Source organism: Oncorhynchus clarkii, chromosome 13, assembly GCF_045791955.1.
Source record: "Oncorhynchus clarkii lewisi isolate Uvic-CL-2024 chromosome 13, UVic_Ocla_1.0, whole genome shotgun sequence".
NCBI classification, from domain to species: domain Eukaryota; kingdom Metazoa; phylum Chordata; class Actinopteri; order Salmoniformes; family Salmonidae; genus Oncorhynchus; species Oncorhynchus clarkii.
Window position 1 is genome coordinate 14,489,400 of NC_092159.1, and position 27,382 is coordinate 14,516,781.

Sequence of the window (27,382 nt, forward strand, 5' to 3'; positions counted from 1 at the left end):
CACACACACACACACACACACACACACACACACACACACACACACACACACACACACACACACACACACACACACACACACACACACACACACTCTCTCTCTCACATACACATGAAACAGTGCGGTGCAGAAGTGCATCAGTTTGGGTGCTGCGTAGCGCCGACCTGCAGCTGACACGCTCAACTCTTGACTCGACCTAAGTGGATTTGTAATCCCCATTGGATTTAAAGTGTGTTTACTGTCACAGCTGAGTGTGTGTGTGTATACTGTGTGCGTATGTACACTGTATACTGTGTGTGTATGTATACCCATACTTGGCCATTGCCACCAACATGCCTCTAGTGTGGCATGAGGGTTGGGTTCAATGAGTTGGATGTTTTGGATGATGCTTTGGCCGTTGACCCTCCCCTGCTGAGCCTCTGACCTCTGACCCCGGCCAGGCTAAGCCACTTTGGGACTGAACCAGGGCTGATACTGTCATCAGTCCATTAGTCTGCCTCTCAACTGGCACCCTATTCCCTATGTAGTGCACTACTTTTGACCAGAACCCATAGGGCCATTTGATCAGAGCCCCATCAAAAGTGCACTATATAGGGAATAGGGTGCCAGTTGGGACACATTCATGCTAATATGGTCTTGATGGGGCGGGAGTTAGGGAGTTAGCCGAGGATAGAGAGTGTGTGTGTGTGTGTGTGTGTGTGTGTGTGTGTGTGTGTGTGTGTGTGTGTGTGTGTGTGTGTGTGTGTGTGTATGTGTGACCCCCCAGGCGACCAGAGAAAACCCTCCCATACCACCCCCTCCTAGCGACCAGGGAAAACCTTCCCATACCACCCCCTCCTAGCGACCAGAGAAAACCTTCCCATACCACCCCCTCCTAGTGACCAGGGAAAACCTTCCCATACCACCCCCTCCTAGCGACCAGAGAAAACCTTCCCATACCACCCCCTCCTAGTGACCAGAGAAAACCTTCCCATACCACACATCATTCTTAGTGGGCTAAGTCTTGAATTGAAATGCTACTGAGCTGTAGAGTGTAGTGCCACCACTGAGGGGCCTCAGGGGCCACATTAAGTAGATAGACAGTCATATAAAGAAGCCCTAACTGTCAACTGACACACGCTGCTTACTGCCTTAATGGAGAGAGAGTCGGGCAGGTCAGCCAAACCACAGCCTCTACACAGAGACTGGCAGGCTATAATTATGGTAGGGAAGACACTGTTTAAAGATGCTGTGTGTGTGTGTGTGTGTCTCTCTCTCTGTGCCTTGCCCCAGCTGTGTCCTTCCCCTACGGTAACACAAATGAAAGTGTTTGGGAACTTAAGCTGTGTTCAACAGACTAACCCCATATTTACAAACAGAGGAGGAGGAGAGCAGCCCAGTCTGTGAGTCATCACACAACACCTGCACTTTGGACTCCATGCTGTGCTGCACTGAGTGGTGTGGCTGTTTTAGGCTGGTCACAAGATAGAGGTCGATTTCAGACATCCGAGAAGGTCCTGAGGACATGGATAAATGCATTCGTCGAAGCTGAAAAAACCATGTCCTGAGTCTCAGAGCCAGAGAGCGCTGCTAAGACCGCTGGCCACGGCCGTTCACAGTTCTCTAGCAAGCAGGGGGAGTAGTTGATGATCCTTCATAGCATAGTTTTTCATCATTTGGTTTTAAGACTTCCCCAAACCATTGCCCTAGCTGCTCAGAATGAACACCTAGACGTAACCCTATCAGGTGTTTCTGTTTTTACCTTGTAACCCATCGGAACCGACTTTCATCCAATTACGGCAACTCTTACAGTGAAACTATGAGATCAGCTTGTGTTTTGACTCAATCGATAAAGTTCCATATCAGGATATCCTTATATATATTTTTTTTACAATACATCGTATCGTTTAGACAATATTGCAATATTATTTTTGCGCTAGTTGGCTGTACCTGCACCATTTCTATTTCCATGACTGGTCAAAACTCCTGATTTAATGTCTCTCTCTTGTCCCTCTGCAGCAGACATGGTGAGCAATATGTCTGGAACATCCAACCACAATAAATATTGAATCTTCACTTAAGTATGGTGATAATATCGTATCGTGAGGTCCCTGCCCTTGGAGGCATTTGACAGGGTGCAGTTACAGGGGACAGTCACTTCAGGGGACAGTCACAGTCACAGTCATTTCCCCCACACACAAACACTGCTGAGGCCATAATGTACATGTGGGAAACATGAGAGCACATGACAGCGACTACACCAACTAACCAAAACAGCCCATGTTTCTGTCCCCTCAGCTGTTACCACGCAGGAGAACACCAACGGAGGCATCAGGCACTAAGTGTCTGTTGACCTGACCTTAGGAAGCCACAGTTAGCGAGGGACTGCTCTGTGTGTGTGTGTGTGTGTGTGTGTGTTCCGCGCCTCTGTATGTGCTCACGTGTGTCTGTGTTTAACCCATTTACGTAACAGCCGAGGTCCTTGAGTTCAGTTGAATTTAAAGACAGAGAGAGAAGGAGAGAGGGAAAAAGGAGGCAGGGAAGGGGAGAACGAGAGAATGCTGCCAAAAAAGAGAGATGAGCTGTAAAGACGGTGTGTGTGTGTGTGTGTGTGTGTGTGTGTGTGTGTGTGTGTGTGTGTGTGTGTGTGTGTGTGTGTGTGTGTGTGTGTGTGTGTGTGTGGTGTCAGACAGGGAGGAATCTGCAGTACTTGATCTGCTGTGCTGCTCCTCACATCAAACATCAGCTGAGCCTCTCAGTTAGTCTGAGCTCTGACCCCTGAACCCTCGCCTGCTCCAGCCACCCCAGAGACAAGCCTCTTCACAGAGAGAGAGGGAAGGAAGGAAGGAAGGAAGGAAGGAAGGAAGGACAGAAGGAAGGAAGGAAGGAAGGAAGGAAGGAAGGAAGGAAGGAAGGAAGGAAGGATGGGGAGGAGAGGGGGGTATATATCGTGTTCCTTTAAATTCAGCCTGCTGCCACTGCCCCTGGTACACAGTACAGTAGACGTATGTAGTCATGTAACAAAATAAAATAAAACATATTGGCTGCTATACACATCCTACATGTAGAGATGTAGAGAACTTTATACACAATCGTAGGATATTCCTCACCTACTGTATGACAAAGACCCTCAGCTAAAACCTCACACATACACCCAAGTGAAAACCTGCCAACACTCGTGCAGGCACACACACACACTCATCCCTTCATTCCCCATCCCCCAGTACCTGTCCAAAATCCTGCTGTTTCACAGCTTCACTCCCTGAATGCTAAATCCATAACTTATGCGCTGACTGATTCTCTTTAGTCTTTGGCATTAACATTAAGGACGAATGGAACATTTTCTTGGCCCCAGAACATGGATTTTTTATTTGCATTTTAGGTGATTTCTTTTTCCTTAAAGGTGGTCTTTCTTACATTTCAATGCATCGTATTTTTAGATGGCGGATATAAGTCCTTGACAAAACATCAAAGAGAGTGTGTGTGTGGACTGTGTATGAGTCACTGTAAACGTGGATGAGAGAGTGTGTGTGTGTGAGCTCGAATGTATGTGTGTGTGTGTGTGTGTGTGTGTGTGTGTGTAGTGTGTGTGTGTGTGTGTGTGTGTGTGTGTGTGTGTGTGTGTGTGTGTGTGTGTGTGTGTGTGTGTGTGTGTGTGTGTGTGTGTGTGTGTGTGTGTGTGTGTGTGTGTGTGTGTGTGTGTCCACAGTGATTAATCATGGCTGCAGAAAACTACTGTTATTAAAAGGTCTTTAAGTTTGAACCCCATAGACCATTGTTCTCTGCTGTCAACTCAACTTATCAAAAATGATTATGGGTCAATGTGTTGACAGTATGCATGTGTGTGTATGCACGTGTGAGTGTCTCTGAGTTTGTGTTTGTGTGCGCACGTTTTGTGTATGTGTGTGTGTGTATGTGTGAGAACACACATCTTGTGCGTGTGTGTGTGTGTCTCTCAGTGTGTGTGAGTGTATAAAGCAGCCCTTGACAGCCATTGGGGGCGGCGGTGGCTGGGCCGGTGTGTTTGCGTTGGCAACGGTTCAGCATTCCACATTCCTCTGTGATATTCAGTACTGTGACCTCAGAAAACCTTCCCTGTAGAGGAGCTCCCTCTCTCTCTATCCCTCTCTCTCTTTCTCCCGCTCTCTCTCTCTATCCCTCTATCTCTTTCTCCCTCTCGCCCTATCCCTCTCTTTTTCTCTCTCCCTCTTTCACTCCTCCTTCCATTTATATCACATATCACATATTTCCTACTCTCTCTGTCTTTCAGAGTTTAAGGGTATTTTGTTAAACTTGAGGATACAGTAACTCTTGTCACATGACTAATATAATTCCCCTTACATTGTGATTCTGCAACAACCATCCCAGCACTCAGAGAGAATCTAACCAGTGTTTTTGACAAGGTGCATCTCTCTCTCTCTCTCTAGACTTTCAGAGGACTAGCTGAACAGGCACAACACTCTCTCTCTCTCTACGTCAGCTTACTCCCCCTCTTCTTTAGACCCCGCCTCTCTCTCCCTCAACACAGTTCACCTGAGGTGACCCAACACCCTGCCCCCCCCTCCTCGTTTGCTATGCTGCAAACAACCACACACACTTACGTCAAACACACTGCCAGCACACCTGCACAGAGAGAGGGAGAGGGGAGGGAGAGAGAGAGGGAGGGAGGGAGAGAGGGGTTGAGAGAGGGGGGATAGAGGGGGGGAGAGAGAGAGGAGGGGTGAGAGGGGGGAGGAGAGAGAGAGGTTGAGAGAGGGGGGAGAGAGAGGGGGGCAAGAGAGGGGTTGAGAGAGGGGGGAGAGAGAATAAATGTATGAGAGAAATAATGAGATTGAAAGAAAAGGAGAGAAAGCAAAGAAAAAGTAGATGGAAAGTAGAGAAGAGTCTCTAACAGAAACACCTGTGGTCTTTACTTTATCCCCCCAAACAAACACACTGACATATTAGAATAAGTTGTTTATAGATACTAGCCTACTAAACTAGGCTATATAGGTTTAGTCTCTGCTGCTCCCCATACTGGAACTAACTGTACAGAGCCTACAACCCATGCTAACTCATCACACAGCCTAGTGTACGGGGTTATCTGAGGACTCGGGGTGGAGCAGGGCTGGTATCTACCAGTCCTTTCCCCTATCTCAAGTGGCCCTTTTCATTGGTTGATTGTACAGCAATAACTACAAGAAACCACTACAACCATCCATATAAACAGATAGAGAGAGTCAATGACGGAGGAAATGGAAGTCATTAAGTCAATGGACAAAGTTAATATGTTGTAGAGTACCTATGTGTAACCTATTGGTTTTAGGTCCAGCCTAATTCACCTTGAACTCTCTTGATTTGTTCTGAGAGTGAACGAACCGTGTCTGTCTGTCTGTCTGTCTGTCTGTCTGTCTGTCAGTCTGTCTGTCGCACTTAACCCTAACTGCTAATGAAAGTCACTTTGGAAAGGAGCATCTGCTAAATAAATAAAATGTCAAATGTAGAAAGTTATCTTGATCACATTTTCCTGAATTACACCATCTGTGGTGAAGTATACATCAGTTATTGAACCAGTAGACAAACAGAGACATGTGGCCACACTAATGTCCAATCCATGATGAAAGACAAACAGAGAGAGAGAGAGAGGCAGAGGTCAGAGTGGGAGATTTGACCGGGAGAGATGGTGAGTGGGTAAAAGTGATTGTGTACGCGTAGAGGGATTGTGTGTGTGCGTGAACGTGGAGTGTGTGTTTGTTTTAACAGATGTACGTGCATGTAAAAGTGTTTGTGTGAGAAAAAGCTAAAGAATATTACCGTGTGTGTGTGTGTGTCTCTCGCGTGTTTGTGTGTGTTTCTTCTCTGCGTCAATGTATATGTGTCTCTCTCTCTCTTCTCCGCGTCAGTGTGTGTGTGTGTGTGTGTTTGGGATTAAGAGCTTCACCCCTGGACCTCTATATTAGATAGGGGATTATAGGAACACATCCGCCACCTGTCATTTTAAACCCAGCAATTACAACAACAACCTTTAATCAACAACAGTCACCCAGTCAAGACAAGCATCACACACACAGTCATTCTTACCCAATACCCAGTTGTGTGTGTGTGTGTGTGTGTGTTGTGTGTTGTGTGTGTGTTGTGTGTTGTGTGTGTGTTGTGTGTGTGTGTGTGTTGTGTGTTGTGTGTGTGTGTGTGTGTGTGGTGTGTGTGTGTGTGGTGTGTGTGTGGTGTGGTGTGGTGTGTTGTGTGTGTGTGTGTGTGTGTGTGTGTGTGTGTGTGTGTGTGTGTGTGTGTGTGTGTGTGTGTGTGTGTGTGTGTGTGTGTGTGTGTGTGTGTGTGTGACTATGTGATCATCATCATCATTGCCCCAGTACATTGATAGGGGATCTGGTGGGGATTGGGGGATCGTCAGCCCCTGTGGCTAGCATCCTGTTACCTCTAACTTACCTGTCTAAACTGTCTGCCCATGGTTTGGTCTATAGACTACAACAGACCGTTGATCGGCCTCCACCCACTCTGTAGGGTTTAGGTGACAGTGAGACAGGTGACACCAGGTGTAACTGAGGACACTGCCTTGTTGTACCTGTCCCTCGATGACTGAAAACAAACAACCCAATGAACTCAGACACCTCAAACATTCCTGAAAAGCAAGAGAAGCAGTTGCTCAGAGGTGGGAAAAGTCCCCAGTTGTCCTACTCCAGTAAAAGTTGTAGTCATCTTGTACTCTTTTACCATCGCTTTGGAAGGCAATTGATATATCTGGTAGTGGAAATAGCTTTAGTTTTCTGGTAGGACTGTAGGAGCAGGTGTTGGCTCTGCCTGCGTGGTCCCAACATCATCCAGCAGCACGGTCAGTCTGGAAGGGAGATTGGTTGGTCCGCAGGGAGGGTGGATGTGGTCTAGGTTTGTTTGCAGACGACTGCATAGCGCCAGAGAAATAAAAGCAAGGCAACACAAACAAAACAGAACCGGGACAATTCCGCTGCGTGTCATGAAACAGCGTGTGTATGTGAGACGGAAGACACAGCCGGTTAGCAACCAAACTACACAACACAAAACCCACAGACAGACACACACACACACACAAGGCAGCAAGGAAACGAAATCATGTTATTTTTCATGAACACCTCGAGAATCAAAAACATTTCAAAAGTGCCAGTGTGTAGCCAGAAGAGAGCGAGAGAGATGGAGAGGGAGGGAGAGAGAGAGAGAGAGAGAGAGAGAGAAAGAGAGTGAGAGAAAGAGGAGAAAGAGAGTGAGAGAGAGAGGAGAAAGAGAGTGAGAGAGAGAGGAGAAAGAGAGTGAGAGAGAGGGACGGGATAGAGAAAGAGAGAGGAGAGAGGGAGGAGAGAGAGAAAGAGAGAGAGAAAGAGAGAGAGGAGAGCATCGCTGAGAGAGAGGGAGGGAGGGATTGAGGGTGGGCAGAGAGAGGGAGTAAGAGAGAGGGAGTAAGAGAGAGGGAGTAAGAGAGAGGGAGTAAAAGAGAGGGAGTAAGAGAGAGGGGGAGCGAGAGAGAGGGAGTAAGAGAGAGGGAGTAAGAGAGAGAGGAAGGTGGATAAAATAAAATCTCCTGTGTCAAATTGTACAGGATTCTCATGCTACATTGTGACTGCTTCTCAACTTTAACTTTGGCTCCTGTACTATAGGCTGGCAGAGCAGAAATCACACACTGGTTCCTGTTATGGATCACTTACACACACACACACACACACACACACACACACACACACACACACACACACACACACACACACACACACACACACACACACACACACACATATACACACACACACACACACACACACACACACACACACACACACACACACACACACACACACAAACAGGTTCCTGTTATGGATCACACACAGTATCCCCTTACACTTCTCAGATGACAGAGCTGATGTATTCATGCCACAGGGTTTACTAGGAGGGGAAACCACACTGGCTTTGCCCTTACTAACAGTGATAAAAACATCTAATCAAAACAAATGGAATTTGTCACATGCGCTGAAACCAACAGGTTTCAGACCTTACAGTGAAATGCTTACTTACAAGCCCATAACCAAAAATGCACTTTTAAGAAAAATACCTTAAAAAAAAAAGAAAATAAATAAAAGCAACAAATAATTAAAGAGCAGCAGTAAATAACAATAGCGAGGCTATAAACAGTGGGTCCCAGTACAAAAGCTCTTTCCGGTAATAGGAGACAGCAACATTATGTACAAAATAAGTTACAAATAATTCGAAAAAGCTAACAAAATAGCACGGTTGGTTAAGAGCCAGTAAAACATCAGCCATCCTCTCCGGCTCCATTGCTTTCAACTTTCAAACTTCTTGGACCAGTTCAAGAGGGTTAGCTGAAATAACAGCACATTTGACAGCAGAACTAAAACAATATTAAAGTTGTATTCCTTTATCATGAAATAAGCTACTCAGTTGTGTTGGGGAAGCTACCAATTACTACACTGGAAGCCCTATTCCGTTTATTTTTCTCCCCCAAAAACGCCCTAGTCCTTGCCGATGACAAGCATACCCATGATATGATGCAGCCACCACCATGCTTGAAAACATTAAGTGGTTCTCAGTGATGTGTTGTGTTGGATTTGCAACAAACATAATGCTTTGTATTCAGGACATAAAGTTAATTTCTTTGCCAATTTTTTTTTGCAGTTTTACTTTAGTGCCTTGTTTAGGAGCATATTTATTCTGTACAGGCTTCCTTTTTTCACTCTGTCAATAACGCTAGTATTGTGGAGAACTACAATGTTGTTGGTCCATCCTCAGTTTTCTCCTATCACAGCCATTAAACTCTGTAACTGTTTTAAAAGTCACCATTGGCATGATGGTGAAATCCCTGATTGGTTTCCTTCCTTTCCGGCAACTGAGTTAGGAAGGACGCCTGTATATTTGTAGTGAATGGGTGTATTGATCCAAAGTGTACTTAATAACTTTACCATGCTCAAACGGATGTTCAATGTCTGCTTTTTTTAATTTACCCATTTAGCATTGGAAAACCTCCCTGGTCTTTGTGGTTGAATCTGTGTTTGAAATTCAATGCTCGAATGAGGGACCTTAGAGATAATTGTATGTGTGTGGGGTACGGAGATGAGGTAGTCATTCAAATATCATGTTAAACACTATTACCGTAGCTCCGCACATTGACTCGTTTCCGGTAGCCCCTGTATATAGCCTCGTTATTGTTATTTTATTGTGTTACTTTTATTTAAATGTTTTATTTGATTTAGTTGATTTAGGAAATATGTTCTTAAAACTGCATTGTTAAGGGCTTGTAAGTCAGCATTTCACGGTAAGGTCTACTACACCTGTGGTATTCGGCGCATGTGACAAATGAAATTAGATTAGATTAGATTGATTTGATTTGAGTCCATGCAACTTATTATGTGACTGGTTAAGCTAATTGTTACTCCTAAATGTGTTTAGGCCATAACAAAGGGGTTGAATACTTATTCACTGGAGACATTTCAGCTTTTCATTTTTAATTCATTTGTAAAAATGTCTAAAAACATAATTCCACTATGACATTATGGTGTATTGTCTGTAGGCCAGCGACACAAAATCAGGCTGTAACACAACAGAATGTGGAAAAGTCAAGGGGTGAGAATACTTTCTGAAAGCACTGTAGTTCACTACTCAGGTCATAGTTTCTTCCCTTAAAACTCCCAATCTGTTCAATTTCTGACGGACTAGAAAGTTTTGTGACGGACTCTGGTCAGGAACCAGTGTTTTGGCCGGCCCAGCGCTACCCCTCTGTGGTAAGCAGGGAGACCCAGCTGGAGAGGGGTTCGGCTGGGGAGCTGCACCACATGAGCTCCACTGTCCTGTCCTGGGCCTACCCTGGGACTCAGGCCTCATCTGTGTGTGTGCAGTGTGTGTCCGTCCTGTGTACTGTGTATGTGGGTGTGTGTACTGTGTGTGTGTGTACAGTGTGTGTGCGTGTGTGTATGTGTTAATGTGCACCAGGTGCCGGCTGGGGATCAGGTGGCCAATGTGTGGGATTGTAGAAACAGCCTGAGGAGAGTGTGACGGGATAATGTCACACACACACATTTAGTCTCCTTTCTCCCTCTCCTTTCCTCCCTCTTACACACACTCCCTCCATCACACTAACATGTGCATCACATTCAATGTGAGGGTTTTGGGAAGGCAGAAATGGGCCCAGCTGATTCTCTCTAGTATTGTATGGAATACTAACTTCTACTTACGCACAGAGTTTTACAGTGGTACCATCACCATCTAGGGGTATTTACCATCACAGAGTTTTACAGTGGTACCATCACCATCTAGTGTTATTTACCATCACAGAGTTTTACAGTGGTACCATCACCATCTAGGGATATTTACCATCACAGAGTTTTACAGTGGTACCATCACCATCTAGGGATATTTACCATCACAGAGTTTTACAATCACCATTTAGGGACATTTACCATCACAGAGTTTTACAGTGGTACCATCACCATCTAGGGACATTTACCACGGGGTACATCTACGGGGATTGTCCACACTCAAGGAACAACCGTTACAATCTATGAGCTTTAATTAAACCAATACATCTGAGTAGTTTATACAAATGAAGAGACTAATGCTACTAGTGCTCAGAGACTGGATCCATACTAATGCTACTAGTGCTCAGAGACTGGATCCATACTAATGCTACTAGTGCTCAGAGACTGGATCCATACTAATGCTACTAGTGCTCAGAGACTGGATCCATACTAATGCTACTAGTGCTCAGAGACTGGATCCATACACTAATGCTACTAGTGCTCAGAGACTGGATCCATACTAATGCTACTAGTGCTCAGAGACTGGATCCATACTAATGCTACTAGTGCTCAGAGACTGGATCCATACTAATGCTACTAGTGCTCAGAGACTGGATCCATACTAATGCTACTAGTGCTCAGAGACTGGATCCATACTAATGCTACTAGTGCTCAGAGACTGGATCCATACTAATGCTACTAGTGCTCAGAGACTGGATCCATACTAATGCTACTAGTGCTCAGAGACTGGATCCATACTAATGCTACTAGTGCTCAGAGACTGGATCCATACTAATGCTATGCAGATCATGATGGCTCCTGCTTCAAATCAACACGCGTGCAACTGAATATTTATATGTGACAGAGAGCCACAGCACAGTTCAAAATCGTATAGGCTCATGTATTATACATTGTGTGTGTGTGTGTGTGTGTGTGTGTGTGTTTGTTTGTGTATGTGTGTGTGTGTGTGTGTGTGTGTGTGTGTGTGTGTGTGTGTGTGTGTGTGTGTGTGTGTGTGTGTGTGTGTGTGTGTGTGTGTGTGTGTGTGTGTGTGTATGTGTGTGTGTGTGTGTGTGTGTGTGTGTGCGTGTGTGTGTGGGAGGGAGGAAGGCAGCACCAACTGGGCACAGTGCCATGGCCACATCAATATGCGCGCTGGTGAAATGCTTCCTCCATGCTACACAGCAGACCCCACTTTCGTAGGCCTGTAGTGGGAAAGGTTTTGACCAGGGCCCATATAGAGAATAGGGTGTCTAAAGTAGTGCACTAAATAGGGAACAGTGTTCCATTTTAGATCCAACCTACGTCAGCAGATATGGAGATGGAGGAGAGTCCTCATAGCAGGGTTAGCCTATCCTAGCAGCCACACCGAGGTCCCTGCCAGACCAGAACACCTGCCCCAGCAACACCCCGGTGGCACCGCCGGCATGCCAGCCAGTCACCACCGCTGCCCTGGATACCACCCAGCCAAGGTATTCTGGGAGCCCGCGGTTGCCATGGAGGCAGCCAAATTAGGGTCCAATAAACGTGAGGAACAGATTGTCGGGGGGGACACGTTGGGGTGGCGAGACAGAGGAGAGGGGGGTAGGGGGGTAGGTGCCATGGCAACCTAGATCATATTGTGGTTCTGATCTGATGTACATACTATAAAATAGCCTAATTGACCGTGTTTAACCAGTGTTTAAGAAGTAGAAGACGAGTCAGAAATTAACTGTTAAAAGGCGCTCTACCTGGGTGTTTCTGTCTACCTGGGTGTTTCTGTCTCTCTGTGCTGTCTACCTGGGTGTTTCTGTCTCTCTGTGCTGTCTACCTGGGTGTTTCTGTCTCTGTGCTGTCTACCTGGGTGTTTCTGTCTCTCTGTGCTGTCTACCTGGGTGTTTCTGTCTCTCTGTGCTGTGCTGTCTACCTTGGTGTTTCTGTCTCTCTGTGCTGTCTACCTGGGTGTTTCTGTCTCTCTGTGCTGTGCTGTCTACCTTGGTGTTTCTGTCTCTCTGTGCTGTCTACCTGGGTGTTTCTGTCTCTCTGTGCTGTCTACCTGGGTGTTTCTGTCTCTCTGTGCTGTGCTGTCTACCTGGGTGTTTCTGTCTCTCTGTGCTGTCTACCTGGGTGTTTCTGTCTCTCTGTACTGTCTACCTGGGTGTTTTTGTCTCTCTGTGCTGTCTACCTGGGTGTTTCTGTCTCTCTGTGCTGTCTACCTGGGTGTTTTTGTCTCTCTGTGCTGTCTACCTGGGTGTTTCTGTCTCTCTGTGCTGTCTACCTGGGTGTTTCTGTCTCTCTGTGCTGTCTACCTGGGTGTTTCTGTCTCTCTGTGCTGTGCTGTCTACCTGGGTGTTTCTGTCTCTCTGTGCTGTCTACCTTGGTGTTTATGTCTCTCTGTACTGTCTACCTGGGTGTTTCTGTCTCTCTGTGCTGTCTACCTGAGTGTTTCTGTCTCTCTGTGCTGTCTACCTGAGTGTGTCTGTCTCTCTGTGCTGTCTACCCGGGTGTTTCTGTCTCTCTGTGATGTCTACCTGGGTGTTTCTGTCTCTCTGTGCTGTCTACCTGGGTGTTTCTGTCTCTCTGTGCTGTCTACCTGGGTGTTTCTGTCTCTCTGTGCTGTCTACCTGGGTGTTTCTGTCTCTCTGTACTGTCTACCTGGGTGTTTCTGTCTCTCTGGAACACCATTGTCTGGTCTATTTATCCCATCTATCATCTGTCATCTATGTCTCCTTCCTAATTAAAACTTGACACTGTGGAAACATGCAAAAGGACGCATTAGCACCTAGTTTACACCCCGGTCCCTTGGCTCACAGTTCCCGGCATGCTGCGACACACACAACACAACACACACTCAGACTTCAGTGTCACACCGCTTCAGCGTGTTGTCCCTGAGGCCCCAGAGTTCCAGTGGCAGTAACCCTGTCTCACTATCAAACTATTGAAGGGACTATCATATAGAAAAAAAGAGTAACACCAACACCTTCCTTAGAAAAAACCTCCCCGAAAATAATACACACTTTAACAGTTACATCAGCTTCTCCCCGGCACCCCCCCAATCCAGTCTGCCTAACAACTAGGCCTACAACCCTGCCAAAATACCCCCCCCCCCCCCCCCCCCACACACACACACACCAACTCCTACGAGATACAACATATACCATAGCTAACAAACAATCCCTCCTTAAAACCATCCTGTTGATGAAGACTCCCACCTGCTCTACCCACTGCCACTATCACTGTCATATACCCCCAACACACACCAAAAAACATACACCACCCACACACACACTCCTTCCCACCCCCTATACAGACACAACCGGACTCCTTACCCACTACACACACCACCACTAACACCACCCCCCAACACACACACACTCCTACCCACCCCCTCCCTATACACACACAACCGGACTCCTTACCCACTACACACACCACCACCAACACCACCACCCCACACACACACACCACCACTAACACCACCCCCCAACACACACACACCCCTCCTGCCTCAGTATAAAACTCACCCTGTTATCGAAAACACGTGTTGTCCCCTGAACCCTCCTTTCTCCCCCTCAGAGAGAAATCTCTCCAGTTCATCATGAATGGAGCCTTTTGAGGAGGACAGAGCCTTGTTTCCTTCATAATCATGTATCTACCACCGTCCACTGGCCCGGTCGTGGTTTGTCTAGTCCTCATTGAGGTTGAGGGACAGTAGAAGACACACAGAGGCGATGCACACGCACCACCACGTACAGCACACACACTCAAACACAGACGTTCATGCGTTCCCCCCCATCCTGTTGTTCCCTATCCCGTTTCATCCCTCTTTCTATCCCGTTTCATCGCTCTTTCTATCCCATTTCATCCCTCTTTCTATCCCGTTTCATCCCTCTTTCTATCCCATTTCATCCCTCTTTCTATCCCGTTTCATCCCTCTTTCTATCCCGTTTCATCCCTCTTTCTATCCCGTTTCATCCCTCTTTCTATCCCATTTCATCCCTCTTTCTATCCCGTTTCATCCCTCTTTCTATCCCTTTCATCCCTCTTTCTATCCCTTTCATCCCTCTTTCTATCCCGTTTCATCCCTCTTTCTATCCCGTTTCATCCCTCTTTCTATCCCGTTTCATCCCTCTTTCTATCCCATTTCATCCCTCTTTCTATCCCGTTTCACCCCTCTTTCTATCCCGTTTCATCCCTCTTTCTATCCCGTTTCATCCCTCTTTCTATCCCGTTTCATCCCTCTTTCTATCCCATTTCATCCCTCTTTCTATCCCATTTCATCCCTCTTTCTTCTCTTCCGTCTAGTGTCCCAGATCTGTGTCCAAACTGATTTGAGGCATACCCTCTTCCACAGACTTACTCTCTGCCAAATGATGCTTCTCTGCCGTTTGTTCTGTTGTGGTGCTTTGCTCTTTAGCCCTAGCTAGCTACCACCCTCTCGCACGGCTAGGCTTTAAACCTCTCTCCTTCTCACGGCGTAACCAACACCAAACGATGCCCTTACCAAGGTTGTCTTCTAAAGAGGATTCTGAGAAGGAAGCGAAAGGAACAAGGAGAGAAAACGGCTCCTTGGAGAAAGAGAGAGAGATTGAGAGAGAGAAAATATACAATTACGGCAATAATGATACCTGAATATCAGCCAAATCACTATGATACATCATTTAGTGTATTTAATAATTAGGCCTTTGTAAAAATTATAATCAATATGATTAGGTTAAAACAGTATTTGCTAATATTTTCACTAATTATCGCCCCTTGTCTATAATAATAATAATAATGAATGAACAGTTTCCACAGAATATATGAAGGTCAGAGAATTGATCAAAACCAGAGAAAACTAACGACAGTAAAACCTCCCGATGAACAACACCAAAATAAAGAGGCATGATAAAACCTTTTCTTTGAGGATTTTTTTTACCTACATTTTTCATTCCCGAAATTGTTGTTCAGAAATCTTTTTTTTGCCACTGACAAACAGTTCAGTCGGCCCATGGGGCTAATGAGCCTTTGAGAGGGCATTCATCTGAACCGCGAAGAAGAATATAAACAAAAGGGGGACAACATAAAGAAAAGAAAGAGAGAAAAGAAGGAGAGGATCAGAAGGACGGAGGTTGGCAAGGATAGTGTGTGAACATTTGGCATCATTCACAGAGAGCAGCTAAGCTACGTGGTGCCAGAAACCAACCGCCACCGACGCCGCCACTAGTATTCCTCTCACTTCTCACCACTAGTATTCCTCTCTCTTCTCACCGCTAGTATTCCTCTCTCTTCTCACCACTAGTATTCCTCTCACTTCTCACCACTAGTATTCCTCTCACTTCTCACCACTAGTATTCCTCTCACTTCTCACCACTAGTATTCCTCTCTCTTCTCACCACTAGTATTCCTCTCACTTCTCACCACTAGTATTCCTCTCCCTTCTCACCACTAGTATTCCTCTCCCTTCTCATCACTAGTATTCCTCTCCCTTCTCATCACTAGTATTCCTCTCCCTTCTCATCACTAGTATTCCTCTCCCTTCTCATCACTAGTATTCCTCTCACTTCTCACCACTAGTATTCCTCTCACTTCTCACCACTAGTATTCCTCTCACTTCTCACCACTAGTATTCCTCTCACTTCTCACCACTAGACATCCCCCCAATCCTCCCTCCCAGAATTAAGACTACATCCATCACGAGTCTTCATTCTTTCATCCACAAATAAAAAGGTGCTTTTTTTTCTTTCGTTTTCTCTCTTTTCGTTCAGGTAAAAACTGGAGGCCGACCGTTATGGTTTTTTCCGTGTCCGATACCGATTCAGATCTTTTGGTGGGCAATACTCACCATTACCGATATATCTGTCAATATACTGTTTTATTGACAGGAAATTTAAAAAACACCATCCAAAACAGCAATTATCCAAGAAATATGCTTCAAATGTTGATTTATAACACTGTGACAATAATCACACATCATGAGAATGCCGGCTGGTGTTCAGATGAGCCTTAATATCAGTTATTAAAGCCTTAATATCAGTTATTGTGGAATTATCGGCCGATATCGATATATAGCGTCAAAAGAAATATAGAATATGTTCTATTGTTTTTCTGATTTGCAACAAAATAAATGTGTGATAATATCCACTTGTGGATCTGATTCTGTATTGTGTAGCATCACCATAGAAAACCTAATGTTATAGTAGCTAGCAGTGTTAGCCTTAGCCAAGCTGTGTGAGTAGCTAGCTAAGCGGCAGTATTGGGGAACAGGGGAACTGCCAAAGATGAACCCGCCGAATAGGCCATGTTCCCTGGCCCAACACCCTCAACATGCTCTCCCGGCTGGGACTGAGCAAGGCACTCTGCTCTCCACTCAGTTAGTATCCCTCCATTCCCTCCTTCTGTCTCAGAGGTCGAGGGAACCCTTCTGTGAGGGTATATGGTTTTGGGGACTGGACACATTTCATGCTTGGCTCTGGTACAAAAGCCTGAAAAGAGACCAGGCACTGAGAAGACACATTATTAATACAGGCCATAACAATACCACCCTCTCACTCTGTTTGTATACTCTCCTTCAATTACCTCTTCATTTTCTCTATCTCATTATTTTATTTTTTCTCTCTCATTGTTTCTCACTCTTCCATTCTCTCAATTAGGAATACCTCTTTTTTTCTCTTGATCAATTTTCTCTCGTTCTTTCTCTTGTTCTCTCTCTCCCTCTCTCTCCCTTACTCAATATTTTTCCAAATAAAACCCAAAAGGTCCTAGTCAGCGGAAGAAAATAATAATGCTTAGGTAAGTAGCAAGCCCACTACACTCATTTGAATTTAACAGTCGTTCATTTGTTCAAACCTAATAAAGTGTTCACCTAAAAATGCCTGACCAGTCGCCATCAGCCAGTAACTACAATACTGTACAAACACACGTTCTGTCTCTGGGAATGATAGAACCACATTCATATTAATTCTATTGCAAATTGACTGACTCTCATTATTTCTATAGTACATAACCCCACAAATGTATATATTCATAAAGTGAAAATATCTATGAATTTAAAGTGAATGTAAGTCTATTTATAGTTTAAAATGTGGGAAATCTATTATCCAGCTCCCGTTCCCAGAGAAAGCAGATTTATGTAACCTCAACGTTGAGGAAATATAAATTACGATACTAACAAGGTAACCAACTGTATCCATAACTCACAATGATACATGTTTTATTAGACTGTGAATAACACACCAATGAAAAGGAAAGTGGGTATTTAGTCATGTAGAAAACATGTGCAGCCATTTATTCTCAGACACGAACTGAAATAAGATCCGTCTTTTCCTTTTGTGAATTTCTAGAACATTTTGGGGCCAGAAAAGCTGTCGGTCCGCCGTTGATTCTGAACGGATTAACAGGGAAAGTGGGTTTCAAAACAAACTGTATCCAAGGAATAAAGAAGGCTGTTTTGAGTTCTTTCTTCAAAACAAATGCCCTTCTCAATTTCTCTAAACACTCTACATTTCTTTGGACTTGCGAGAGAGAGCGAGAGAGAGAGAGCGAGAGAGAGAGAGAGAGAGAAAGGGAGAGTAATTATAAAGAAAGGAGATAAGACCAGAGGAATGGCCAAACGGGTTCAAAAAAACGGCTTCGTTTGTCTCTCAGTTCCGTCACGATTCCGAAGCCCCCTGATTTCACTGGAATAATCTGTTTACCAGCCAGACATCTCCAACACTCTAACTCCTCACTCACTCACTCACTCACTCACTCACTCACTCACTCACTCACTCACAGTCCATCACACAACGACGGGGAAGTGGGTATCTAGATAGAAAGAGATGTTTTTTTCCTCCGATCCGGACAAAGAGAAGGAGGCTTATGGTCGTTATGTAAAACCCAAAGAGCCCAAATTCTGTTTCTAGAACAAAGAGAAGCCGTGAAGGGAACCGCATCCCAACAGAGAAATAACAAACAAAAAAGGATACTGGTCAGTCATTTAACAGGGAGACCAACCAAAAGCCAACGTTATTGGGACACCAAAACACAACTTTTGACTTTGAGTGAAAAGCAAATGTTGACTCAACACAGTCATTCCAAATCTCTGTCTGGAGTCTCTGTAATTATGTTCTGTTGGATTAAGTCCGGGTTCCTGCCGACCGTGTTGGCCTGGTTTATGTCTGTCACACTCAGCAAGGGGTTGTGTGTCTTAGCGACGGCGGATTTTGGCTGGCCCGGTTCTGCTAGTGGACCTTCCGAAACACACTTTATTCCAAAGATGAGAACACTCTCTGTTAAACAGCGAGGCGTCTTCCTCTCTTCACCCTCCTCTGCTCGGACTCTACTTTCGTATTGGTGTTGGTGTGACAGCATGTCCCTACTGTCCTGCAGACATGGCTCTCTGTTCATCCTGCATGTCCAGCTGAAGACAACACAGGGCCTCAGTCAGTCAGCGGTGGATTGAGGGCTCTCATTGCCAAACCAGCTCTGCATGGGAAGATTGCTTCTACTGGGCCTTATTCCTACTGAACACAATAGATCTCTTTAACGGCAATGAGGTCGTCTCACTCCCCCTTCTCTGTCCTCCCTTATCTCCCTTATTTTGTCCCTTCTCTGTCCTCCCTTATCTCCCTTATTTTGTCCCTTCTCTGTCCTCCCTTATCTCCCTTATTTTGTCCCTTCTCTGTCCTCCCTTATCTCCCTTATTTTGTCCCTTCTCTGTCCTCCCTTATCTCCCTTATTTTGTCCCTTCTCTGTCCTCCCTTATCTCCCTTATTTTGTCCCTTCTCTGTCCTCCCTTATCTCCTCGTATTTTTTATGTCATGAAACACCAATAAAACCAGACGGTACTTCGCATACTTCACCAATGCCGACCTAAACACTTGCCCCTCCTGATGTCATTCATACGAGACGCGACGGGTTGGTCAGGGATCCAGGAAGTAATTAACAACAGATTATCTTCATGGGAAAAATAACAAGGAGAACGGAGAACTGGCGGGAACCGAACGGAACCGCAGGAACCTGGTGAATCAATCAACTGGCTGGGTTGGGTTTTGGACCTCGTCAAAACATTAACACGTCCAGGATCGTTCATCAAGTCTAGCCACAGAACTGAGCTGTCAGGAAGAGGAGAGACACACACTAACACACACATACACACATTAACACTTTTCCCATCTCAGAAACACAAACTTTTCCCTTCATAAGTCAAACATTTTGAGCATTTGGGCGTTTTTGATGAGACCAAATACCACTTTTTATTTGAAAATCCTTCCTGTGGTCAGTTTTTCGAAACGGACGGAGAGAGCGAGGAATCAATGCAGGGAGGGAGAGTTATGGATTTTCTGGAGTTTTCTCACACTGCCATCCAAGCCATTATTACTATGATCCTGGACGGGACAGAGTGATGTCTGATTCCTGGCACCAGACAACACACACACACTCTTCCCGTCCAAGGCATTACTACTATGCGTACGGAGCGGTGTCTGCTGTCTGGTACCATGTGCTTCACAACCACACTCAATAGGGAGAGGTCATGACAAAGAAAATGGCAACACTTTTACTTTTCACACCTCCTTCAGAGAGACTTGACATGTATTGTGGTGCTGCGCTTTGAATTAGAGGCGCATTGGAAACATCTTCTCATGATCATACAGTTCTTATAGTCGGAGAAAAAGAGATTGAGGTATGGTTCCAAAGTATGACTAGCACTCTAAAGAGAACACACACTGGAACTGACAACACGGTCTTCTAGAATAAAAGGTTTTTTCCAACCGTCTTGAAAAGACTGATTTAAGTCAAACAGATCAACCTTGAAAAACATCTAGGTTACATGAGGAGGAGCTATAGGATGACGATCCATGGATCTGAAATTCATTGTGTGTGTGTGTGTGTGTGTGTGTGTGTGTGTGTGTGTGTGTGTGTGTGTGTGTGTGTGTGTGTGTGTGTGTGTGTGTGTGTGCGTGCGTGCGTGCGTGCGTGCGTGCGTGTGTCGGTATGTCTAAGTCACAGACAAGGAACAGTGTTGGCAGACATTTATCACTTCCGGGTCAAGCGATCGCCTGATACGCTCACTAATAAAATACTACAAATAATGTACCACAGACAGAGCCTTGACCCTTGTCTGCAGTCCTCTTCTCTCCTCTATTCCCTCCTCCGACCATGTCAATCACATTGCTTGTTTAGCCGTCTGATTTCTGGCTGCTTCTCCCGCAGCAGTTTGTAACGCCGAGGGAAGGTGGCTTTATTGTGATGCTAGTGAATAGGGAGCGTTGGTTTGTTGTGCTATACAGTCGGTGTTGCTCTTAACAGAACAGCAGCAGAGCTGGCTGGCTGTGCGGAGAGGACACTCGACATGGCGATGCAGCTCAGAGCAGAGTTTCACCGTGGTCGCGTTTTCCCGCCCTTGTTTCTTCCTTTCCGCCGTAAACAAAACACAAGACGTTGTTGTCGACGTCTTCCCACACCAGCGGGGCTGTGGCTCGATCTGGTTGCCAACCCAGAACAGAACAATCAGAAAACGCAAGCCCTCTTCTCTCGCCCGCCTTTTCTCTCTCTCTGTCTCTCTACTGACGTAAACAAAGGGAGATCGGGGGAAGCAGGCTACCTCTGTGAGAAAAGGACAATGAGGGGACGTTTAAGGAGACAAAACAAAGTGTTGGGGTGAGACAGGAAGAGAGACATACAGGCCTAAAGACTCGCACTAACAATAAACAAACAAATAAGCATGTCTCCTCATTCAGGGCACAAAGACACAGACATTCACTGTCACACAAAACACACTCAATACACCCACACAGTAACTACAGTACAGTATAGTAAACGGAAGTGGAAAAGGTAAGTGTGTCGACCAGTAGCCACACTAACACACACACACACACTCCTCAAACAACCCCAGTAACTACAGTTAAGTACAATCAATGTATTTATAGTAGAGGATAAACTCCCTACTGCAGTAACTACAGTACAGCTTATTCAACAGTAAATGAAAGGTAAATGTAGAGGAGAACCTAACTAGGTAGGCCTCAGCCTCGGCCCCCAGGGCAGATTGGCACGAGTCCCCCCCCCCCATAATATCCCAGTATCCCTGTAGTCTCTCACAGTCACACCAGGAGGCCTGAGCCCGTCCAGGCCCTTTGGAGGTAGATAAAGCACCGGGGCAACACTGGATTAGCCAGATAAGATAAGAGCACACTGCAGGCTCACATTATGAACGGGCACTGGGCTGGGCAGCCCGAGCCGTTTAATGCAAACAGAGCCAGCCAGCTAGCGGAGAAACGTGTGTGTGTGTCCACACTGTACCCATAACCACATAACGACGAGAGGAAATGGACCAAAACCTGGTTAGAATAACACTATAAACGGTGGTCTAATTCACCAATAGCACGTCTGTATCAACATTTATATTTCCAACAATAGTCTGTGAAACATTATTCATTGTAGAAAAAAATGTATTGTAGTGAAATTATTTTAGCCTACTTTTCCTTTCCAACAGAAACAAGATATCAACTCTACATTATTAATTGATAAATACAACCTTTGTTTGTCTAATAAAATAGTAATTAAAAAGCAACAATCCAGCCTTTTAAAATATATTTGAAATTAAAGACAGTAAAATCTAAATGATAAAACATATATACAGAATGGCATTCTCTTTTATTCCCACTCTGCATGTTCCCCTAGTACCTAGTGGGTTTACTGTAGCTAGCTACATACAGAGGCCATCAGAGTGAGAGACTGCCAGTCCAGGGTTTGGCTGGGGCAGTGAGAGACGGTGTTTGGCCCAGGCCGAGGAGTGTGTATGCCCGGCTGAGGAGTGTGTGTACGCTGCCTCGGCGGAGAAAGAGTTTGGCTACGTGTGTGTGTGTATCTGTGTCCATGTATGTGGATTGCGGGCAGCATTGAGTTGTGTGTGTGTGTGTATTTTTGTCAAAGTGTGTGTCCATGTGCAATGTTAATTAGCTACTAGTGTGTGTGCAATCAATGAATGGCAGGGGGTAGTGTGAAGTGGAGTTTTTGGCTGTGTGTGTGTGTGGCGGCTGCGACAGTGTTTGGCCGTGTGTGAGGAAGCTATGATAGAGCCAGTGTTTTGGCGGTGTGTGTGTGTGTGTGTGTGTGTGTGTGTGTGTGTGTGTGTGTGTGTGTGTGTGTGTGTGTGTGCGTGTGCGTGTGTGTGGCTGGACGACTAAGGCGATGTTTCTGTGTTCATGCACGATGGTGGCTGAGATGCAACAATGTTTGGCTGTATTCAAAGCTATCTCAGTCGGTCTTTGGCCGTGTCTCTGTGTGTGTGTGTGTGTGTGTGTGTGTGTGTGTGTGTGTGTGTGTGTGTGTGTGTGTGTGTGTGTGTGTGTGTGTGTGTGTGTGTGTGTGTGTGCGACAGCGACTGATACTATGTTTGGCTGTATGTACGAGTGTGTGTGTGTGCAATGGTGACTGAAACGGTGTTAGGCTTTGTGTGTGTGCAGCCTAGACTATGTTTGGCTCTCTGTGTGTGCGGCGTTGACACACACACACAGCCACCGCCGTATAGAAACACACACACAGCCACCGCCGTATAGAAACACACACACAGCCACCGCCGTAGGTACCGTAGGTACAGTGTGTTTCTATACGGCGGTGGCTGTGTGTGTGTGTGTGTGTGTGTGTGTGTGTGTGTGTGTGTGTGTGTGTGTGTGTGTGTGTGTGTGTGTGTGTGTGTTTCTATACGGCGGTGGCTGTGTGTGTGTGTGTGTGTGTGTGTTTCTATACGGCGGTGGCTGTGTGTGTGTGTGTGTTTCTATACGGCGGTGGCTGTGTGTGTGTGTTTCTATACGGCGGTGGCTGTGTGTGTGTGTTTCTATACGGCGGTGGCTGTGTGTGTGTGTTTCTATACGGCGGTGGCTGTGTGTGTGTGTTTCTATACGGCGGTGACTGTGTGTGTTTCTATACGGCGGTGGCTGTGTGTGTGTGTGTGTGTGTGTGTGTGTGTCTATACGGCGGTGGCTGTGTGTGTGTGTGTGTGTGTGTTTCTATACGGCGGTGGCTGTGTGTGTGTGTTTCTATACGGCGGTGGCTGTGTGTGTGTGTTTCTATACGGCAGTGGCTGTGTGTGTGTGTGTGTGTGTGTGTTTCTATACGGCGGTGGCTGTGTGTGTGTGTGTGTTTCTATACGGCGGTGGCTGTGTGTGTGTGTTTCTATACGGCGGTGGCTGTGTGTGTGTGTGTCTATACGGCAGTGGCTGTGTGTGTGTGTGTGTTTCTATAGGGCGGTGGCTGTGTGTGTGTGTTTCTATACGGCGGTGGCTGTGTGTGTGTGTTTCTATACGGCGGTGGCGGTGGCGGCTGAGACGGTGTTTGGCAGCCAGGCTCGGTGCGGTGCTGGCGCTCATCAGGCAGACGGAGAAAAAGAGGCAGCTTGCGGCCTGAGAGGACAGACACACACCGCTCACAACATCCTGGTCCCAGGCCAACCCCAGAGAATCCCAGCAGCAACCAACGGGCCTTCCCAAATATACACACACACACACACACACACACACCCTCTCGTAAACACACCCTTTCACTCACATGCACACAATCCCTGTCTCATCAATGCAAAATACATTCTCATATACACACTAGCAAAATAGCTCACCCTCTCACACACAGAAACACATCCTCCCTCTTCAGTGGACGCTGACTAAATCGCTCTTTCACACACACTAAATCACAACACACTCACATCATACTCTTTCACACACACTAAATCACACTCACATCATACTCTTTCACACACACTAAATCACAACACACTCACATCATACTCTTTCACACTGCCATTGGACTATTAAATTGCATTCCGGTGAAAGTAAATGATCATGTAAAATGTTGGGCTTTATATTTCGTTATTTGTCTATAATCTCTGTTAAATCCCTTCTGTTTGTACAACACAAATACATTTGCAAAGAAAGAAAAATAAACTGGTTTAAATAAACAAAAAAATTACAGCTTTGTGTTTATCTGTCAGACTGTATGTATGAGAGAGAGAGAGAGAGAGAGAGAGAGAGAGAGAGAGAGAGAGAGAGAGAGAGAGAGAGAGAGAGAGAGAGAGAGAGAGAGAGAGAGAGAGAGAGAGAGAGAGAGAGAGAGAGAGAGAGAGAGAGAGAGAGAGAAAGAGGAGGGTGCGTGTATCCACTAACAAACACAGATGACTGACCTGGTGCCTGGACGAAGTAGGCCAGGTAGAGATCCAGCTCTTTGACGGAGACCCCGATGTGATGCGGCTGGACACACAGGCCGTGGTTGGAGCACTGGGGCGACTTGGCCAGACGCTCTCCGTCCGTACTCTCCAGGGGGCTGCCCTTGAACAGGATGACCATCACCAGGTCCAGCCTCCACACCTTGTCAGCCTGGCGCAGACAGTCGATCCTCCTGATCTTACCCTTCTGGTCGGGGTTGGAGAGGACGCAGCAGGGGGCTTTCTTCCCGGTGATGGTGAGGACAAAGTCCTCCCGGAACTCTGGCCGGATGTCCTTGCGGAGCTTGGCAAGGAGCCTCGACGCCCATTTCTGTTTGATCTCGGATTTTTCTCCCAGCAGTTCATCTTTGACTGCGCGCTCTTCCTCCTTGGACATCTTCTTCTCGTGCTTCTTGAAGTACTTGCGCTTGCGGGCCTGCAGGTTGAACCATGTGTAGGAGAAGGCTCGGACGTGGGGCAGCAGGGCCTCGATGAACGGGTGGAATTCATCCTGGTGGTGGTGGGGGGGGTGGAAACAGGGGGAGGAGGAGGGGGAGAAATGAGGGGGGGAGGAGAAGGCGGGGGAGAGGGGGAGCGGGGGAGAGGGGAAGAGAGAGGAGAGGCAGTTAGCACCGGCGCGCAGCATTGAGGAGCAGCAGCTCCCGCTCTGTGGGAGCGGAGGGAGAGAATGAACGAGAGAGAGGTGCTGGGGGAGAGAGAGAGAGAGAGAGAGAGAGAGGGGGAGAGGGAGAGAGAAAGAGAGGAACCAGACGCACACAGGCTACACACACAAACATTAAAACAAACAAACAGTATACTGATAGAGGCAAACTATCTAATGTTATCGACTAGTAATATCTAATAATAAAACACTGTTGACAATATTTTGATGTGCTGATGTTCATGCCATTAACGCGCACATAGCAGGCATGTCACTGTGTAGAGCTACAATCCTTATAATACACCAATAAATGGCTTCAAAAAAATAACTCAAATAAAAGCGCTATTCAAACAGAGCAGGAAATTCAACTTTGCATCCAGTTAAAATCCAAAGGACAGGATAGAAAACCAACACAAGAACACGAGAAATAGTCTCTTCAGAAATACCCTCATACCTGCTTAGTCTGCTAACACGATAACTCACATAATAATAACTCTAGTTCTGAACAAAACATCACATCCTCAATAAAAATCATGCATATCTCTGCCAAAAACTCTGAATTCACGCCAATACTCAAACTCTATCAACAACAAAACAGTCATCACAAGACAGAAGGGGAAAAATAGACAAATAAAACCTTGGTAGTTACCATTTCGCTGTCTCATGATAAATTCACTGCGCCAGACAAAACAGTATACCAGTTCGATACCGGTTTACTGAGTCAATACACAACAACTTCCGCAACTACAGTATGTTACAAATTACAAGGCAAATGAAGAAGAAAGGCGGGAGGGAGGAAAAAAACGGAGGAAAGCTGCAGAAATTGTCCAATACATGCAAGAAGAAGAAAAACAAAGTCAAGAATGAAGGAGAGGCGAAGGAGGGGGTGAGGATGGTGTAGTACCAGCACAGAAACACAGGAGGTACTGTGGCAGAAGAGCTGCTAAACCAGGTGGTGCTCAACAACACCGGAGAGAGAGAGTGGAGGGAAAGTTAAAAAGTGAATTACAAAACAACAACAACGGTTGTATGCGTGTAATAAAACATAATACAATTTAAATAAAGCGATGAGATGAGTTTAAAAATGTTAAATGAAACCGCTTCTTTGTTCGCTTTCAAAAAAGGAAAAACATTTTGGGGGCCAAAAACAAAACAAAAAATGCTTTGGCAAAGCAGCAGTATGGTGGTACTGGGTCAGATCTGTAGGCTAACTACGACTCACGGATAGAGAGAGACACTGAGAGTCGGAAGAAGAGAGGGGGGCGGGGGAGCAGGACGGAGGAGAAGAAGAGAAAAAAAACAAGAGGACTCGAATCAATGTTGGAAGAGTGTACGACCGCTGGCAAACCCGGGCTGCAGTCTTCTGTCTTTTCCCCCCTCTTTCTCTCCAACTGTCTCTCTCTTTCTCTCTGTTCCTCTCCACTTTCCTTCTCTAACCATTGACTGAGTCTGTGCCAACGCGCACAAGGCCCACCTACTTGGCACAGAGAGCTGCTCAGCCTCAGCCAATACGCACGCTCCGAGCGACTGAAAGGGAGGGAAGACAGAGATATGGCAAAGAGGAGGGAGGGAGGAGGGGGAGGTAGGGTTGGTGGCTGGTAGTGGAGAGAGTGGAGAGAGATAAAGAGCAAGGGAGCGCGCAAGAGAGAGAGAGAGAGAGAGAGGGAGCGAGCGGGAGGGAGGAAGGGAGGGAGAGGGGGATTGTGTGTGGAGCAGACAGAAGGCATGTCATTAGCCAAATAGACAAGTCCAATCTAGTGGAAAGGCAAAGTCCAGTGGATATTCATTTTACATGCACCAATCCAGACAGCACTCGCCCGCCTCTACTCCACCTACCCGCCCCCCTTCCTCACCCATCCTTGTCTTCCATCACCAGCATGGTCACCACCATCTCATCAAACCAGCACGATCTCTCTGGTTGTCTCCCAAATGGCACCCTCTATTCCCTATATAGTGCACTACTTTTGACCAGAGCCCTATGGTCCCCGAGCAAAAGTAGTGCAGTAAACAGGGAATAGGGTGCCATTTGGGACGCAGACACCCTCTCCCAGTGCACCCGCCCAGAGCCAATCCTTCCCTCCCCTCTCTCCCCCTCTTTCTCTCTCTCCTCCGCTCTCTGCTCGTGTTTCACCACCTTGGCACAGGATGCCATGAGAAAGAGCAGCCCCAAAATCCCACTAGACCCTCAAACCAAGCAGCTGCTCCTGGATTTACCACACAAACAAAGAGAGCGAGAGGGGGAAAAGAGGAGAAGAACAACCATTCCGTTCCCCCCTTCCCCCCCCCCAAAAAAATCCATCCATCCATCTTCTATCCAAAAACACTCACTCTGTTTTAAAT

At 46.2% G+C, this 27,382-nt stretch overlaps 1 protein-coding gene across 26 annotated transcripts in view; it reads right to left on the minus strand.

Annotated features, from left to right (window-relative positions):
• The window catches only part of LOC139424450 (nuclear factor 1 X-type-like), a 98,048-nt gene extending 71,545 nt beyond the window's left edge, over positions 1 to 26,503 (minus strand). For 15 of the 26 annotated variants that reach the window (XM_071176293.1, XM_071176280.1, XM_071176297.1 and 12 more), the window contains exons 1-2: positions 25,692 to 25,929; positions 24,361 to 24,892 (exon numbers count right to left, since the gene is read on the minus strand). In XM_071176293.1, coding sequence (XP_071032394.1) covers positions 24,361 to 24,892; positions 25,692 to 25,694 — 535 coding nt within the window. In that variant the 5' untranslated portion in view covers positions 25,695 to 25,929. Of the gene's footprint in view, positions 1 to 24,360; positions 25,028 to 25,691 lie in introns of those variants that run through there. The other 11 variants (XM_071176279.1, XM_071176274.1, XM_071176295.1 and 8 more) reach the window with 11 other exon arrangements.
• Positions 26,504 to 27,382: the final 879 nt, after the last annotated feature.